Source organism: Puma concolor, chromosome F2, assembly GCF_028749965.1.
Source record: "Puma concolor isolate L17-30 chromosome F2, mPumCon1.1.hap2, whole genome shotgun sequence".
Lineage (NCBI taxonomy): Eukaryota > Metazoa > Chordata > Mammalia > Carnivora > Felidae > Puma > Puma concolor.
In genome coordinates, this window is record NC_141684.1 from 38,833,863 (window position 1) to 38,853,098 (window position 19,236).

The 19,236-nt window shown below is 36.6% G+C and overlaps 1 protein-coding gene across 1 annotated transcript in view; it reads left to right on the forward strand.

Annotated features, from left to right (window-relative positions):
• Positions 1-19,236, forward strand: part of STK3 (serine/threonine kinase 3) — a 287,866-nt gene that overhangs the window by 44,008 nt on the left and 224,622 nt on the right. Inside the window, exons 3-4 of the mRNA XM_086694926.1 lie at positions 1,821-1,949; positions 13,692-13,806. Coding sequence (XP_086551052.1) covers positions 1,821-1,949; positions 13,692-13,806 — 244 coding nt within the window. The remainder of the gene's footprint in view (positions 1-1,820; positions 1,950-13,691; positions 13,807-19,236) is intronic.

A 19,236-nucleotide genomic window follows, 5' to 3' on the forward strand; every position in this document is an offset into this window, starting at 1 on the left:
TGAAGGGCCGCAGATACAGAGGCCATCAAATCTGCTAATGAAGGTCAGAGAAGCCAACGCTAAACATCTCTGCCTGAAACACTGAAATGAGTGTTTCTTAAAAGCTCACTGGGAATCTACTGGAATCCTTAAGAATCTTTGAGAAGCTCCCGCCAACTCTCTTATTCTGTAGCAACATGTATTGGTCATCAAAAACTCAGCAGGAAGCCACCGTATATGTCGTATTTGTCAGTGCATCTGCTCCAACTACATCTGGAGAATGATGGTTTCTCCTCAACTTTTTGCCGTTCAGATTTCGTGCATATTCTTCTCATTGTCAGGCTGTTAACTAGGTTCCATTCAAGGAAAGGAATTCTGGGAAATGTGGTTCCCAGCTTCTCTTATGCAGTAATGAGACTTTAGAAGAGAGTGATGGTGTTCATTCGCAGTAGATAACCCATCACTGAATTCTGTATTGGCTTTTGAGGGAATATATATATATATATATATATATATATATATATATATATATATACATATATATATATATGCACACATGCATGTTTATATACATATATATGTATACATACATATATGATGTTTAAGGGGGGAGGTATATATGCGTGTGTGTGTGTATTTTTACGTGCATAAATTAGGACTATATACACACAAAGGTGTCTTTGAGTATCAAATTAAAGAAATTACTTCAGAAAGCTTAAAGAAACAGAGGATAGGATAAAATTCATTTTATTAGGGTAGCTGGTTTATCACTTATTTTTCACTTATTTTAAAAGATTATAAATTGGAAAGTGATTCTGCATAGCTTTCTAATACTAGGAAACGTGCCATGTCTTTCAATGACTTGCTCTTCTTTCTCCTCTGCAGAAATGATTCAGTGGGAAGAGTATGGTCTTTGGAATCATTATATGTTTAAATTCTTTGTTAAATTATATGTTTAAATTCAGTATCTGAGTCTCTGTTCCCTCATTTATAAAATGTTGGTGGTAGTATTTTACCTCACAGTTGAGAGGGTCGAATTCGATAATGCATGTAAAACACTAATCCTAGTACCTGGCTTACTGTAAGAAAAGAAAGTGGTAGCAATGTTTACTTTGTCTTCTAATTCATACCAGAGTACACATGGCTTCCCTCTCTCGTTGTTTCGCACTTTAAAACACATAAATATTTAATTGGCAAAGTTTCAAGGGTTGTAGCAGAGATGATTTTTGGGCAGGGGGCCATTAGATCCTATTACTCCTTTGATTTACCTGTAAGTGTGTGGTCTTGCTCTTGAGGAGGAGGAGGAGCATTTGAGGAGACCTTGGATGTATGACAAAGGGAAAACCAGATTCCTTGCTTCTCTAACTTTGGTAATAATGTAGTCCTCAGCTGAGGGTTTCATTTTGCTTTTATTCGGTCTGAACAGGCATGGGGCTTTGATATTTTGGGGATGATTACGCTTAAGGTGAGATAGGCCTTTTCCCCTAACTTGAGACTTTGGCTGTTTTTGTTCTATATTTCATTCTTTTAATTTTCATTTATATCTTCTTAATGCTGCATTTGTTTGAGTTGCCAAACCGTAAGTCTACTTCTTTCATTCATAAGGAAAAAAGCAAATCTTTATATATGAACTTGATGATTTTAGTAGATTTTAAGTATATAATTGAAGCATTAAAGCTAAGGTATAATTCACTTTTCTTATTTGTTTACTTTGAGTTATCACCATTAAATAGTGTTTTAAACCAGAAAAAACTACATGCCAAAACTCACTCATAGTAGACTTTTTCTCTAATACCTATGATATTTGAAAGGAAAAAAATAAACGTCTTGGTTTCTTTTAGGTCTTACGGAAGTGTATTTAAAGCAATACATAAGGAATCTGGTCAGGTTGTGGCAATTAAACAAGTACCTGTTGAGTCGGATCTTCAGGAAATAATCAAAGAAATTTCCATAATGCAACAATGTGACAGGTATGAAGAGATTTTATTTCTTTATTTACCTTCATTCTGATGAGTTTTGCTAATAATATGTAAGAAAATGTATTCTTTGGACATCTGGTTAGCTTTCTGACTTTCCATCTGAAGTGAGACTAATCCTTCAAGGACTATAAGGATAGTTTTGTGGTGTTGTCTTTAGGACTTACAGTTCTAAGGGGGAAATAATCTTACAAAGCAACATATGGTGGCAGAAAATACTTAAGCCATTTTCTTATTTTCAGGGCAAATTATGGGTGAAAATTATTTTTTAATGTGAAGGGGGATCATTTAACAGTCTTTTTTATATAATTGTTTTTACTAATTAAAAACAGCCATGTTTTATGTCACTCTAATTCATTCAACAAACATTTACTGAGCATTGCTGGTGGGCCAGCTGCTACTATGCCAGAGTCCAGGAATACCAAAAGAACTAAACTATTGCTTTTCTTCTTGAGGGGCTAGTGATCTAGTTGGGAAGACAGATACTTACATAAATAGCTGTATAATACAGCACAGTCCCTGTACTCCCTGGTGCATGGGGTGATGTGAGAGCAAGGAGGCAGGGTACCTTAACTCCCAGCCAGGAGTTATGAAGTCTGGCATGCTGAGGAAGAGTTAATTAAAATTGTGGAGAAATGGAGGGATGAGAGAGAGTAAAGAGAATTATAGGTAGACAGGTGAAAATCAGCTCACTGGTATGTGCTGTTCCGACAAGGTTTAGAATTACCGGAGTGGAAGGCATGAGACAGAGATTGGTGTGAAATGGGATAGGGAAATGGAGCTGACCGTGAAGTGTCTTATGTGCCCTGTTAAGTAGTTTGGTCAGAAACGCAGAGTTTATGAATTAGGACTATGTTTAGCCTATAGTTACTTAGTTGAAGAGGGATTTCATTACTCTCCCTTTACAGTGGTTTCCAGGTAGGGTTGGTATAGCAGCATAAAGTAACCACAGTCTCAGACTCAGACTTTTTTTCTTATACTGTGCTATCCTTATTACGTGGCTTGTGTCCTCATGCTTATTATCTTGTGGTTCGAAGAGGGCTGCTCTTGGTCCAGCCTTATGTTTATGTTCCAGTAGAAGAAAAAAGGGAAAAGGCAGGAAAGAGCTTTCCCAGAAACCCTCAACTTATGTTTTAATTATCAAAATTGATTGAGCCACATGGTATATTACAGCTGATGACTCAGGAGAATCTGGACACATTGTCACCTCTAATCCGATCAGGGCCCAATATATTAGTAAAAGGTCTATGAAAAACTTTCTCTTCCAAAAGTGTATAAGGTCCATATATTATAAGCCCTTTGGCTAATGAGGTGACTGAATAATCATAGAAGAACTTTGTTGCTTGAGTCTGTTCAGTTTTGCTTTTCTTTATTGTGTACTACATATTTAGATTATATATTTTCCATAAAGGCTGTATAACTGGAAATTCAAGTGGTTATAGAAAAAAATACATTCCTCAGCTCCCAGATCAAAATATGTAATTCAAAGTTTTCCCACACCTTACTATTAATCTGGTAATTTGATAAGAATATGGTTACCACAGTTTGTTGTAGAAAAGAAAGATTGAGCATAGAATAGTGTTGGGCCTATCGGGCTTAATACTTGCATGTTGCTATTACTACTTTATTCTTATGATTAAGTGTAGTTTAGGGACTGCTGTTGTCCTTTAGAGATTTTAACTTGAGTGTGCTCTGGGAAAGGCAGGGTTGCAAATATTACCTATCATACATATCTTCCTCTAATCTTTGTGCATCTTAGGACCAATCTGCTCTTGCTCACATTTCTTTCTCAGCTACCTGTTTGTTTCTTTTGCTTTCAGTTTTCACTCTTCCAACCCATTTTCTACCCTAAAACTGGAGTGATCTTTCTAAAATGCAAATCTAATTAAGCCATTCCTTGTTTAAAACCTTAAATGCTTGGGGCGCCTGGGTGGCGCAGTCGGTTAAGCATCCGACTTCAGCCAGGTCACGATCTCGCGGTCCGTGAGTTCGAGCCCCGCGTCGGGCTCTGGGCTGATGGCTCAGAGCCTGGAGCCTGTTTCCGATTCTGTGTCTCCCTCTCTCTCTGCCCCTCCCCCGTTCATGCTCTGTCTCTCTCTGTCCCAAAAATAAATGTTGAAAAAAAAAAAAATTAAAAAAAAAAAAAAAAAAACCTTAAATGCTTTCCCATTGCCTGGATAGATCCAACCTCCTAAGCATGGCATATAAAGTCCTTTATAATTGTGCCTGTGCTTCCAGTCTTCTGTCTTACCTGAGTTTCTCTTTTAAGCACACTTTTACTTGCATTCTCTGTCACCTGACTCTTAAATTCTGTGATTTTGGGAGTATGTCTTAGTAAGTGCCCTGGATCTTGCCACACAGTGGTTACTCAAATACGGGAATTACTGATTCTAGTCCGGGCAACTCAACTGGAGAATACCCAGAAGGAACTTCGTGTTTAACGTTCTTAGACCAAATTTTTAATTATTGCAGAGAAGCCTCTGCAGTTCCTGTTCTGTTAATGGCATCATCACCTACTTAGTCTCCCAACAACAAAATTGAGAGTCATCTTTGTTTCTTTTCTGATACTTCTGAGGGCACTATCTTATAGATTCTCTTTCTGAAATGTCTTCACTATCTTTATCCTTCTCTTCATTTCCTGAGAGGGACTCATATTACCACACGTTACAATGCCTAGCACTACTGTACTTTTTGTTGAGTGAATGTGAATGGATACAGTATGAATAAGGAATATGGAAGAGTGTTGTAGGTTGAGGGAACCCTAGGGAAATCTGGTCCTTTGTCATTATATATTTTAAACTACTCAGGAGAAAGAAGAGTAAAGAATAAAAGGATGTGAATAAAGTTCTAGAAATTTTGTACCACTTTATAGCAGAATGTCTTGTACATGGTAGGGATGTCTCAAATATTTGTTGACTGAAATATGGTGGAACAATTACTGGTAAAAAATAGTTCATGCCTTTTGGATTTTACTTTCAGATTCACTGTTCACATGAAATAGTGAAGAATCAGAAAAATTAGTAGGTTAAAAGATCCTAAAAATACTAAAAGATAGGACAAGTAAAAAAAAAAAAAAAAACCAGGAAATGACAGGGCAAGCATTACATTTTAGCTACTAATTACTAGTGTTAATTTAGATGTGGTATCAGGAAACTAACATACAAATGATTTGTAAGAGAATAGTACAAATTGAAAAATTCCCACTTAGAGAAAATGAGATTTGCATTTTTGAAATTAAAATAAGGTCTATTCAGCTATATGAACATTTGGCAAATTGTCTATAAAAAGAGACCAGAGGGTGTTTAAATTTTTTGTTCATTTTAGTGAATATTAAACATGTGTTTAATACTGCATTTTGGCATAAATATTTGAGGGAGCCCATCTACATTGTTTATTACAGAATCTTTTGTGTCTAGTCCAGTGCTTGGCACAGAGTAGACATTTAATAAATATTTGTTGAATATATAAATCATAGAATGTTAATGTTAGGCTAGATCTCTGTAGGGTCTATTAATTTAGAGTTTTGCAAATGTATTCTGCTCTAAGGAGGTGCGGGTATTTTCCTCCAACAGTGAAGGATTGAGCAGAATGAGAAACTTCAGCCATTGCTTTTATCTTTTTTCTATATTGGGGCTCATTCTAAAATTTTATTTGAGGAAAAGACTCCTTGTGCTAAAGCATATTTTAGAACTTAAAAACTTTACATATACAGAAAATGGGACCTAGAGATTTTACATGAATTGTCCCAAATTACACAGCTAGTTAGTGACTGGGATGCCATAAGAACACACATTTGCTACTCCAGCCTGTGCTGAAGAAAGCAGGGTCTACAGAAAGATTCCAGCACTTCAGACTGAAGCACTCTCAAGGCATTGCTAGCGGTGGAGGCAGGAGCTGGTCAGTAATAGTTAGGAATACTGTGTGCTAGGTAATTTGGAGACAAGGGAACCACAGTTGATATGGCCCCTATATTCCTTGTCCTTACACTACTCATGGAACTTCTCCTGTGTAAACCAGGAGAAATGTGTTGTTACCACATGCATCAAGGCACACAATTATTCACTTATTTATGCACTCAACTAATATATATTGAGTACATACTGGTAAGGGGAGCCTTTATGCATTGCTCACAGGAGATACAACAATGAAGGAGTCTTAGACTTTAGAGGGACTTTCAGTTAGATGGGAGAGGCAGATGAATGGATGGACTGTTTTATACAGTGTGATAAGAGCTGGGATGGGCTAATTATGGAAACTATGTAGGTTGGAATACATATCCAACACCTCACCATTGGAGATTCAGGGAAAGCTACTCCAGGGAGGTCATACCCAAACTAAGTGATTTAGAATTACTTAGATTTGGGGGGCAAAGAGGAGAGGCAATCCATGTGTTGGGAATAGCACATTTTTAGCTGGTCTGCTTAGAGGCTTCTACCAGAGTAGTCCCTCTCCTGCCTGTTCTATTTGCTGATGTTTCTGGGTAAAATTCCATTAAAACACTGTTAGTGAGGGCCTTCCCCCCCACAAAAAAAGTTTGAAAATCACCATACTGAAGGATTTGTGATGAATTTTGGCAATTTGTATTAGTTCATGTATATGTATATTCATTTTTGGGTGGGCCCAGAAATAAATTGCTGTGATTTAGATTTATATTGGAAACAGCTCAGTTTTCATAGGAGAGTATTCATATAGCTTTTGTAAAAACACTGTGTTACCCCTATTAAGTTTAGAGCACTGTTAAGATGGTAGAAGGATGTTAGTGAAACTTCTGTAATGAAAAATAGCCATTTCTTAGTATTTTAATTTTCACATGCTCATAATGGGAGGACTTTAGAAAATATTTGCAAAAGACTTATCTGTTAAGGTCTGTTATCAAAAAGGTACAAAGAGGGGCGCCTGGGTGGCGCAGTCGGTTAGGCGTCCGACTTCGGCCAGGTCACGATCTCGCGGTCCGTGAGTTCGAGCCCCGCATCGGGCTCTGGGCTGATGGCTCAGAGCCTGGAGCCTGCTTCCGATTCTGTGTCTCCCTCTCTCTCTGCCCCTCCCCCATTCATGCTCTGTCTCTCTCTGTCCCAAAAATAAATAAACGTTGAAAAAAAAAATTAAAAAAAAAAAAAAAAGGTACAAAGAATCCCTAAAACTTAACAAAAATATGAGCAACCCAAGTAAAAAATGGGCAAAAGGCCTTCATAGATACCTTACCAGGAAAGATATGCAGATGGCAAATAAGCATATGGAAAGGTGTTTCCCATCATATGTCATTAGAGAAATGCAAATTAAAATGAGATACCACTACACACCTATTAAAATGACCCAAATCTGGAACACTGACAACACCAAATAGTGGTGAGGATGTGGAGCAAAAGGAACTTCCATTCATTGATGGTAGCAATGCAAAATGGTATAGCCAGTTTAGAAGTCAGTTTGGCCATTTTCTTACAAAACTAAGCCTACTTTTAGCTATATGATCCAGCAATCCTACTCCTTAATATTTATCCAAAGGAGTTGGAAACTTACGTTCACATAAAACCTGCACACGGATGTTTATTGCAGCTTTATTTATGATTAGCAAACACTTGGAAGCAACCAAGATGTCCTTCAGTAGGTGAATGCATAAATAAACTGTGTTACATCCAGGCAATGGAATATTTTTCAGCACTAAAAGGAAGTGATTTACTAAACTACGAAAAGACATAGAGAAAACTTAAATGCATATTACTAAGTGAAAGAAGCCAATTTGAAAAGGCTACATACTGTATGATTCTCACTTTATGACATTCTAGAAAAGACAAAACTAAGGAGGCAATAAAAAGATCAGTGGTTGCTAAGGGTTAGCAGGGTAGGAAGGGTGAATAGATGGAACACAGAGGATTTTTAGGGTAGTGAAACTACTATGTGAAAAGGAGACAGGAATGGAAAGAATATGGTCATTAGGCATGGGATGTGCCAAAAAAAAAAAAAGTTGGGGAAGATGGTACATAGTTTCATTGGGCTGAAGGTGTTAAATAAGGGAAGGGACCATACATGAACAGGACAGGAGAATGAAGCGGTGAGGAGGTGGCACGGGAGAGGGGAGTAGAATATGGCTTATGATTGTCACCCCAGTAATCAAGGCATCGTGTTTCACCTTGCTTCCTGGTGTATGCAGTAATTTGACTTGCGTCTTCCTTGTCCCTCCACCCAATAGAATTTTTAAAGGCATATTTAACTATTTAGCAGTGGCAAGACTACACAGAGTTACTGGATTCTCATAAGTCCTATAAACCCATGCAGCATCCTTAGTCAAGGTTCTTAGGAATTATGGCTGAATTAAAATTTTGTGTGTTGCTTAAAATTAAATAGCGTAGAGCTAGTGTTTTGAAGGAAACTCTGCCTCCTCTAGCGTTTAAGAATCAATGTGTGGTTAAAAAACATGTTAAGAAATCTAAATAACTGTATAGTTTGTTACCTTGCTGGCTGAAATGAACAGTGACCCCTTTGACCCCTGACAGTCCTGCACAATGTAATCCTCTTTAAATTCTTGCATAAACTTCTTCAGGAGTTCTCCATTGCCTTGACTGCCTTTTTTAGTCACTGAAGTTTACTCCTTTGTCTCCCTAGCTCCTGCCATTAGGCCATCTGTATTGTTTAGTAAACATTGATTATTTTAAAATGATACATAGGGGTGCCTGGGTGGATCAGTTGGTTAAGTGTTGGACTTCAGCTCAGGTCATGATCTCATGGTTCATAAGTTCAAGCCCTGAATCGGGCTCTGTGCTGACAGCTCAGAGCCTGGAGCCTGCTTCGGATTCTGTGTCTCCTTCTCTTTCTTCTCCAACCCCCCTTCACGCTCTCTCTCTCTCTCAAAAATAAATGAGTAAACTTAAAAAAAATAATAAAATGATACATGAATGAATGATGAATGAATTTAAATGAATGATGTCTATGTCAGTGGAAACAGACTGAGTTAGAAGTCACAGGTCTTGAACTCTTTGACCATATTAGTACCTGTGTATATAATTTTTTAAAATCACAGCGTTAAATTATAATCTTTTAAAAATAATTTATTAAAAAAATTTTTTTACTGTTTATTTTTGAGAGAGTGTGAGCAGGGGAGGGGCAGAGAGAGAGGGAGACAGAGAATCCAAAGTAGGCCCTGCGCTGTCAGTGCAAAGCCCATCTCAGGGCTCGAACTCACAAACTCTGAGATCGTGATCTGAGCCAAATCAGATGCTCACCACACTGAGCCACCTAAATTTTAATCTTAATATGTCAGTCTTAAGCTTATGTTCAGTGTGCACAACATAGAAGAAAACCGGCTTACAGTCTCTTAGCTTGCCAGTCTATGTCATTATCAAATTGTGTTGAGTACCTTGACAATATCTCATGAATTTGTTTTCTTTGCTTTTTCTTTTACTCTCCCTTCAATTCACCAACATCTCTTTTTAAAAATGTAGGTTTTATTATTGTTTAGGTGTGGTGAGACCAATGGATCAGGAGATAAATTGTTACAGACCCCAAGAGGAGGGAGCCTGCCGTGCAAGAGTGGGTGAGAAGGGGAGAGGAAGCTTATACAGGGAAGCACCAGGGTCAGATAGGAGGCAGAAGGAGAACATGGAAAACATGGGCAAGAGCCTTTATTGTGATTCTATGGGAAGGAATGGATGAGGTGGGGTAAAGAGGTCTAGGATTGGTTGGTTTGAATGATTTCAATGAGTAATGATTTCACTGGGTGTAGGGCAGTCCCTACTTGTTTGGTACATGACTCTGGGTTGATGAAGTTAGGGGAATAGTGACCCTGGCGGTGGTTGAGGGTATGGACTCCAGATTGGTTTGATTGCATAGGAAAGGTATGCTCACAGGTGCTATTTCTAGGAATTAGCTAACCCTAAGAGGGACAGTGGAGGCCTTGTCAGCAGGTCCTTGTCAAAGCATCACAAATACAGAAAATAAGAAGATATGCTTATTATGATCTCATGCATACATAGATTAACATAATCTTCTAATTGGTCTACCTGTGTCTGTTTTGCTTTCCTGTAATCTAGCTTTCATGCAGAAGCCAGAGAAATCTTACAAAATGTAAATTAGATCATGTTATTGCTGTGCTTAAAATTCCTTCTCAGATCTCTTGCATATCTAATAAAGCCCTTATCTTGGTTTTGAGGCTCTTCATTATGAGGCTTCTTTCTCCATCTGCAACTACATTGTGTTAAATCTTATTCTTCATTCTATTCTAGGTACACTGATCTTTTGATTCCCTGAGAATGATTTGCTCTTTTTCTCCTGAGGCCTTTGCACAGACAGTTCTTGGTGCCTGGATGTTCTTTATCTGGTTAACTTCCAGCCAACCTTTGAATCTTCCCTTAAATGTTATTCTGTTGGGGAGGCCTACATTAGGTCCCTTCTCTTAGCTTTTCTGTGATTATTCATTTGTTCGCTTATTCAGTGCTTTTGTTTGTATTTGTATGTTTGTACCTGTAAGAAGAGAGATATTGAGGATAAAATGGAGAGCAAGCCAGATTGGCACCTAACCTCATAGAGCTTCTTTTTTTCTGGGGGAGGCAGGTAAAAGTCCCAAGTTAAGGAACTACCATGGTATATGGGTTTTGTGCCATTCTTTCATATGAGCTAGAACAGTTTTTTTTTTTTTTTTAATTTTTATTTTTTTAACGTTTATTCATTTTTGAGAGACAGAGACAGAGTGTGAGTGGTGGAGGGGGCAGAGAGAGAGGGAGACACAGAATCCAAACCAGGCTCCAGGCTCTGAGCTGTCAGCACAGGGCCCGACACGGGGCTCAAACTCACAAACCATGAGATCATGATCTAAGCCGAAGTCGGACGCTTAACTGACTGAGCCACCCAGGTGCCCCTAGAAAGTTTTACTTGGAGAGATGATGAATGCAAAATATAGTCTCAGCCAGTTTATCTCATGGCAGCCCTCTTATTTTATTTTATTTTTTTAACCAAAGTTAGTAATTACATTTATTTGTGGGCTGACTTCTCTAATACCAGTGTATTTTCATGCTGGTGTGTGCTCTCTGAGAGTCAGGGTTGAGTCTGTGTGGTTCACCACTGTGTATTGAATATCCGGCTTAAGCAGAGGGTCAATGAATGAATGTTGAATGAATGTTGAATGAATGTTAGAAACTATATTCGGGTATGTGTCCTTAATGTGACTGTTTAGCTCTATCTGCTTGAATACTTTTTTAGATTAAAATTATTGAGGCCATGTTTTATGGCATAGAACTGTTGGACCTTGATCCACCTACTTGATTATGTATTAGAGTGGACCACAAAGTATTTTTTGAGGAGCATTTTACCTTTCCCCAAAGCCATTTTCTTGACTTATCGCTAAAGACAGAGTTGCTTTTTCAGGTAGCTGCCCAGGTTAGAATCCCTAATTTTTGTAAGGGCTGTCAGTCCTATCCTTAGGACTGCTAATTATTTAGTGCATTGCAAGATAAAACATATGTTTTCTATGTGTCTTTCAGTGAACATAGTCTTGAATTTGTTGCCACTTTAATACATCCAAAATTCTGAATGAGAAAATTAATATTTAAAGAAGTTCTTTGAAGGATATTCTTTTGGAGTGAAGTTCAACTCTGAATCTATATCAGAGTCACCTATTGAGCTTTTAAAAGACCTGCTGAATTAGAACCCCTAAGGTGTGGGACCTGGGCCACAAGTGTTTCTGAGGCACAGCCAGGTGTAAGAGCAACACTCCTGTAAAGGTTTCTACACAGGCACTCACACCCCAAAGAAGTGTATGTAGAGAAGGCTTTTTAATGTTTCCGGTAAGTTGAAGTTCTGGGTCTATAGATTAGTTTCATTTGTTTGTAAACAAGCATGTTTCTTCAGTGGTTCAGTGAACACTTAGGAACTCCTGATACTTACTTTCCATTCCCAATGCCTACCAAAGTTGAGTATGTCTGCAAATTTAAGGTGTGAGATGGGAAATAATGAGAGACATGGGTAGAAAGGTAGATGTTGAAATGTCTTGCATGTGATATGAAGCAGTTAAGACCTTTTCAGTAATGGAGAGCTATTGATTGGAAGTTTGTTTTTTTTTTAAGGTTTTTTTTTTTTTTTTTTTTTTTTAAATGGGAGAGCAGTATGATCAGTTTATTTTACCTTTGTTTTAAAGGAAGGTAACCTTGTTAACTATATGGAACAAAGATTAGAATGGGGTAGAAAACTATGACAAGGAGACCAGTTAGGAAGCAAATCTGTGCAAGAGGTCATGACAAGCAGAAGGATAAACCCCAGGAATGAATTCTAGCTTTGTAGCTACCTTTTTAATTTAAGCCCTTAAGCTCCAACCAATCTGCTCTACTCTTGATTTGAAGACTTAGCTGAAATTGTAAAGGCTTTACTGAGAAGTCTTCCCTGACAGTCTTCTCCTGACCTCTTGTTTTGGTGGTCTCTTTATGTCGTCTTTTATAGTACTTTCCATTTATTTTTATTTTTTGCTAATTTGATTCATGTGTCTTATCTTCCATTTCTGCCACTTTTCATGATAGCTGCTACTAGATAGAAAAATCTATTGAACAAGTTGTGCCCTAAACATGCCATTCTTGATTTTTCTATTTTGTGTCTTCACACATGGCCTTTCTTTTTTCTAGAATGTTCTTATCTCTCCTCTACCCATAATTTGAGGTTTTATCCTCTCATAGTTCAAATACCACCCTTTGTACAAGTTTTTTTCTGCTGGCTCTACCATGATCATTTGCTTATTTTAGCTCTTGTAGCATGTAAGCTGTATGTGATTTAGCTTATACCACCTTGTATTTTTCATCTTTTTATGTATTCTGTGAATATGGATACTCTGCCTCTTTGACTTGGGCAAGATGTTTTACGTATCAGTGTATATAGCTTGCCCTTAATAAATATTAGGTAAATAGTAAAGAAATAAATGAATGCTTGTCTCTTTCTAAGTCTTCCTAAAAACAGTTAGGTTATAAACATAGTTTATTCTGCTCTGAAAGGCATAAAACTTCAGTTTAAATTTTAAATTGTTAATTTTAATTATCTGCATTTAAAGCAAAAATAGTTGTGATTATTTATCTCTGGATTTTAAAGACCCAAATAAAAGAGAATTAAAAATAATTTTTTTTGGCCTTGTTGAATTAGAGAATATTTTGAAGTTGAGTATTAATATTTGACTGAAGTTAGAGAGGGAGGGAGCCAAACCATGAGAGACTCTTAAAAACTGAGAATAAATTGAGGGTTGATGGTGGGTGGGAGGGAGTGGAAAGTGGGTGATGGGCATTGAGGAGGGCACCTGTTGGGATGAGCACTTGGGTGTTGTATGGAAACCAATTTGACAATGAATTTCATATAAAAAACACACATAATTAGACTGAAAAAAAGCCCATTTATTCATTAAAAAAATATTTGACTGAATGTGAACTCCCTTAAAGATTTATATTTAAAATGCTTTAGTTAAATATTTTCATTTGTTCCTTATGTTATACACTAAGTCCTTTGCCAAAACAAAGCCTTGTTTTGTTGGGAATCACTCAGAGCATTTGGGCCTCCTCTGATTTGTAATCCTGTTAAATTTCATCCATGAGTTAAAGCCTAATTATGCACAGTTGGTAAACCCTACATATAGACAATTTGATGTACTATAGATGTTTACTCATTAAGTTTACTCATTGGAACATTATGAAATGTTGAAAATACTTTGTATTGGGATTAAGAAATAATTTTCTTTGGGAATTAACTAAGTTTAATCGTCTATATATTTTTCTTTAGCCCATATGTTGTAAAGTACTATGGCAGTTATTTTAAGAACACAGACCTCTGGATTGTTATGGAGTACTGTGGCGCTGGCTCTGTCTCAGACATAATTAGATTACGAAACAAGACAGTAAGTATTTTTAAACTGTTTTGCTAATCTCATTTCTAAAGATTCATACTTTAGGATCTGACTAGGTAGTATTTTGTTACAAAGAAAATATCAGTGTGAAAAAAGAAAGACTTTACAGTGTAAAAAGATCTAGTATGAGTTGTGAGAACCAGCTATATATCTCTGTATGGCAGATTTAAGAGTCATATGATTGTTTAATTTATTTGTTAGGAAATTTTTGGTAGGTCACTGAGAAAATCTACCATAGTACCCCACTTCTTCATTTGGAATCAGTGTATATATTCTTTATTAATATGTTTCAATAAATTAAGGCTAGAATTTTATTTGAACTTCATAATATTCATAGTATTTATCTTAAGTTTTCTGTATTATAATCTATGGCTGGCAAACAATTGAAGTTTTATGTTTCTAAATTTTAAAAAATAATTGAAAGATGATTTTGTCTTTATTTTTTTAAATAGTGTCAGGATGTTTGAAAATGATAAAGCTAGCTCATAATTTTGTGTGTGTGTGTGTGTGTGTGTGTGTGTGTGTGAGAATTCAGGTTAGTGGAATATGTTACTTAATAATAGCTTTTTATGGTTATGTTTTAACCCTACATGAAAGAGCTGTTAACAAAATTGTTTATGCTAGAAATGCATCTAGTTTACTTGAATAATTTATAAGGACAGAATTTATACCTGCTTATCTGTGCATGAGTAAGAATAATAATCAGTGAAATAATTTGTAATTCTGTAGAATGGTAACCTAATTATTATATGACATTATTGTATGTTGTCAGACATATTTCACTAAAATACATTCAGAAAAATACTTAATTACTTGAGTCAATTACTTGAGTCAGTTTGTGGTTGACCAGAATCATTTTAAAGTTTGATTGGGGAAGTACATTGTAAGTTTATCCTACTAATTTTTTTTTTCTATTAGAGAAAATAAATAGGATTTCTTTTAAAAGTAAAATAGAAATTAAAATAATCTCTGTTTTGACAGGATGGATTAAGTGCTTTGTGACATTCTAATTATATATTTTAGAATTTCTGTGGTGCTTAACTAGTACTTATGTAAATCAGATGACTCTTGAGTCACAGAACAATGGTTTAATGGAAAATAATTATATGCCAGTTAGAGAAGTGTTTTAAGATCATTTCAGGGTTAAACCCAGTACTTTTGGTATTTAAAGTTACCAAGTATTAGAAATATAAAGTAAAAATGTGTGAAATGGAAAATCTGTTTTCTTGATTTTAAATGTTAATGTTACCATAGTGCATAGATAGGAAATATTTTATTCAAGTTGCCAGTCTTTCTTGTTGCCAATATCTTGTTGCCAATAATTACAAACTGGGAAGGTATATACTATATATAGTCCTAAAGTATGTGTATGGATGAATCATAATCTTCGGGAATTCCTTCACCAGTTATCAAAGGAAAGACTTTACCCCATTTATATTTATAGTTTTTATTGTTCTTTATTCTTTTCTGCATTTCTCAGTTGCCTGACTGTCCTTTAGTATGGTCTTTTATGTGGGTATGATGGCGATAAGTGAAAATGTTATTTCACTTCATTTTTTATATGGTATAATTGCTGGGTAAAGAATTCTAGGTTGAGGGGCACCTGGGTGGCTCAGTCGGTTAAGCGTCCGACTTCAGCTCAGGTCATGATCTCATGGTTCATGAGTTCGAGCCCCGCATCAGGCTCTGTGCTGACAGCTCGGAGCCTGGAGCCTGCTTCTGATTCTGTGTCTCCTTCTATCTCTGCCCCTCCCCAACTTGTGCTCTGTCTCTCTCTGTCTCTCAAAAATAAATAAATGTAAAAAAAAAAAGTTTAAAAAGAATTCTAGGTTGGAAGTTTCTTTTAGTTTTTGATTTAAAAGGAAGACCACCTAAGTTAAAGATATCTCATTAGGGATGAAGTATTGCTGATTTTTAGTTATGGATTGCTATCTGGTTTTGATCAAATGTTTGCTTGAAAATTAAAGGCACAGGGAAAAACAAATCTGATTAAGTTATATGCCCTTTAAAAAACATTTAGGGATGCCTGGGTGGCTCAGTTGGTTAAGCATTCGGCTTTGGCTCAGATCATGATGTCGCCATCCATGAGTTCGAGCCCCGCATTGGGCTCTGTACTGACAGCTCAGAGCCTGGGGCCTGCTTCGGATTCTGTCCCTCTTTCTCTGCCCCTCTCCTGCTCGTGCTCTGTCTCTGTCTCTGTCTCTCTCTCTCTCTCTCTCTCTCTGTCTCTGTCTCTCTCTCAAAAATAAACACTAAAAAATAATAAAATAAAAAACTTTTAAGTTTAATCTGTTTAGCTTGAAGTAAACGCTGTTTACTTAACCTTCCTCTTCTCTGTACAGTTTCATAACTTGTCACTTCTATTATGCACTTTAGAATATAAATGGTTCCAAGAATAAAAACTGGATTCATATTTGGTGTTTTTGTAAATGTTATTACCTCATCCTCTCCTCCACCTTTGAGTGCTTCCCTCATCCCCAGGCTTTGTCTACTGAATTTGCGTCCATGAGGCACCAGCTCAGAGATCACCTCCTCTTTGAAACTCTTCCTGTTTTCCTGAGTAGTTTCTTATCTAATTAATTAATTAGGTGTTTACTATACATTCACACATAAAGAGCATGATAAATTCTAGTTGCCATTATTATTATAATCTTTACTATTATTATTACTTTTTTCATATTTTGACAGGTCAGGTAGGTAGACTTTGCACCTTTTTATATGTGTATTGGCTCTTTTATTTCCTTTTTGTGCCATTTTGTCATTATGGTTGGCATTTTTCTTACCAGTTTTCGGGATTGCCTGGCAGTTTGCTAATAGTTATATGAGCACTTTACATATCAAAAAAATTTTTTTTAATTTTTATTTGCTTTTGAGAGACAGAGAGACAGAGTGCGAGTGGGGAAGGGGCAGAGAGAGAGGGACACTAAGAATCCGAAGCAGGCTCCAGGCTCCAAGTTGTCAGCACAGAGCCCGACACAGGGCTCGAACTCACGAACCACGAGATCATGACCTGAACTGAAGTTGGATGCTTAACTGACTGAGCCACCCAGGTGCCCCCAGCACTTTACATATTTTGAAAAGTCAGAAAACCAATTATTTTATTGTCAGAATAGATCTTAAAGAAGAAGAAGCTTCAGAATATCTCTTTCAGAGGTTTCATACCTTCACCTATTCTTTTTCTTTGGGAAATATCTAGGAAAAGATAAAGGCATAGAATTAAGTTTAGGAGTTAATTATATTCCAGTAATTGGGACTGAGGCTGAGCAGCAAGGGGTTGGGATTGTATCTATTTAAATGTTGCTGCTTAACATGGGGCGGATCACAGAGTTGGCATTTGAGCTGATAATAAATGACAACTGTAGTAATTAATGGTAGTAGTACTTGAGATAGGATGAAGGTGAAACACTTCTATATTCCAATGGATGATAAAAGTTTCTCTGAGTCTCCTGGTTGCATTATGAGTAAAAGTCACTATTTAGTTAGTATTCATTGAATCTTTCAGCTTCTGAGTATTGGGGATCTATAAATATGTGTGAGTTAAATTCTTGATTTCTGTGCTCAGACTCACAAACACAGGTTAAGTCCTAGTATGTATTTTAGTAATTGACTATTTTTCAAAGTAATTACATTGTTTTGAACCATGGTTTAAGTTTGCTGAAACTTACATGTAGATCGCCCTGCTATGGTATCCCATACTTAGAAATCACATTTAATTAGTCAGCCTTTAGTGTTTAGGAAAAGAATAGTTGTAGTTGCTTTCTCCTACTATAAGCCACTCAGGGACAGAAGTTTTAATGTATTTATTTGTTGTGTACTCGGAAAAGTTCTAAGAAAATGCCTAAGGTTATTCTCTCCCATTTTGACCCATTTTTTGATTTGACCACTTACTTTAACTTAACCTAGTACTATGGATTTTAGTGTTGGCTCTTTCACAAACTAGTTTCAAGATCTGAGCACGTCATATAACTGACAGGGACTTTAGCTTCCTCGTCTGTTAAATAATAATTAACATCTGCAATGCTTTACATTTTATTTGGCAATTTTATTTACATTTCAGTTGAATGGAAAGGTTCAAAACATTTATTGATCTAGGTGCAGTGCTGCGCAGTAGAGGTCCAAATAACTAATAAATTTTGCCATTGTTGCATTGTTGAGATAATACCTATATAAAAAGCTAGTTCAACTCTGTGAAGAATTAGACTTCTTTCAGAGCAGTAAAAGAGAAGCATTTAGCCTAACATGGAAGTTCAGAGAAAGCTTGGTAGGAGATACAACCCCTTAGCAGATTCTTGGAAGAGGAGGAGTCTTTATCATTAGAATGCTGGCTCCTATCTTCTTTGTTCACGGCTTTATCTCTGTTCCTAGCACAGTGCCTGGCATGTAGAATGCTCAGGAAATATTTGTTGCATGCATGGATGAATGAATGAATGAATGAATGAATGAATGAATGAATCAGAGAAGAGAGGGTAAAGGACATCTTGGAAGAAGAAACAGTGATGTGCTGAATTTATACTTCCCTCTCTAAAAGTTCAGGGTCATACTTCTAGGTCACCAGAGAAAGTTCCCAGCATCTGGTTTAAATGGATTTACTTTTCTCACACTTAATTGCTCAGAATCATTGCCACATTGTAGTTTGATGGATCTATGTTAGGATCATGATGTTGCTGTATGATTTTTTGGTTTTTTTTTCTGGAGTTGTTTCCTTTTCCCCCCCTTATGTTTAGAGAAGCAGCATAAGCCTTCTTTGTCATTTTGCTAATGTCTTCTACTTTCTTACTCATTTGATCTGTTTCCTGGAATTTATGTGATTCTTCTTTGAGAAGACATTCTTTGGAGCTTCCTGATTTCTTGTTCTAATGTGGACTCATTGCTTTTTAGGTCTGCTGTACAGCTGTGTCCTTGGAATTTCTTTTCACTGGACTTTTGGGTTAGTGCCATCATTTTCTTGTATACTTCCTCTTTCGTTAGTTTTCACTCTTGTTTTGTTTTCTTCCTTAAACTATCTTCTTCATGATACAAGAATAAGCGGTCAACTATTTGAGTTCTTGCATGTCTGAAAATGTTTTTATTTTGCTTTCACAGTTGATTGTTGGCTTATGTAGAAATTTATGTTGAAAATAAGTTTCTCTCAGAACTTTGAGAGCTTTTGTGTATTACCTTCTAGCATCCAGGGTTGCTAATGTTATAGCTAATGCCTCTCAGAGTCTTATTTATTTGTATGTTTTTTACCACTCCCTCCCAAATCTGGAGCTTTTTTTTTCTTTTTTTTTGTTATAATTTTTCCTGTTTTAAATGCTTATTTTTGAGATAGAGAGAGAGAGAGAGAGAGAGAGAGAGAGAGAGAGAACTCAGGCAGGGGAGGGGCAGAGAGAGAGGGAGACACAGAATCCTGAGCAGGCTCCAGGCTCTGATAGAGCCCAA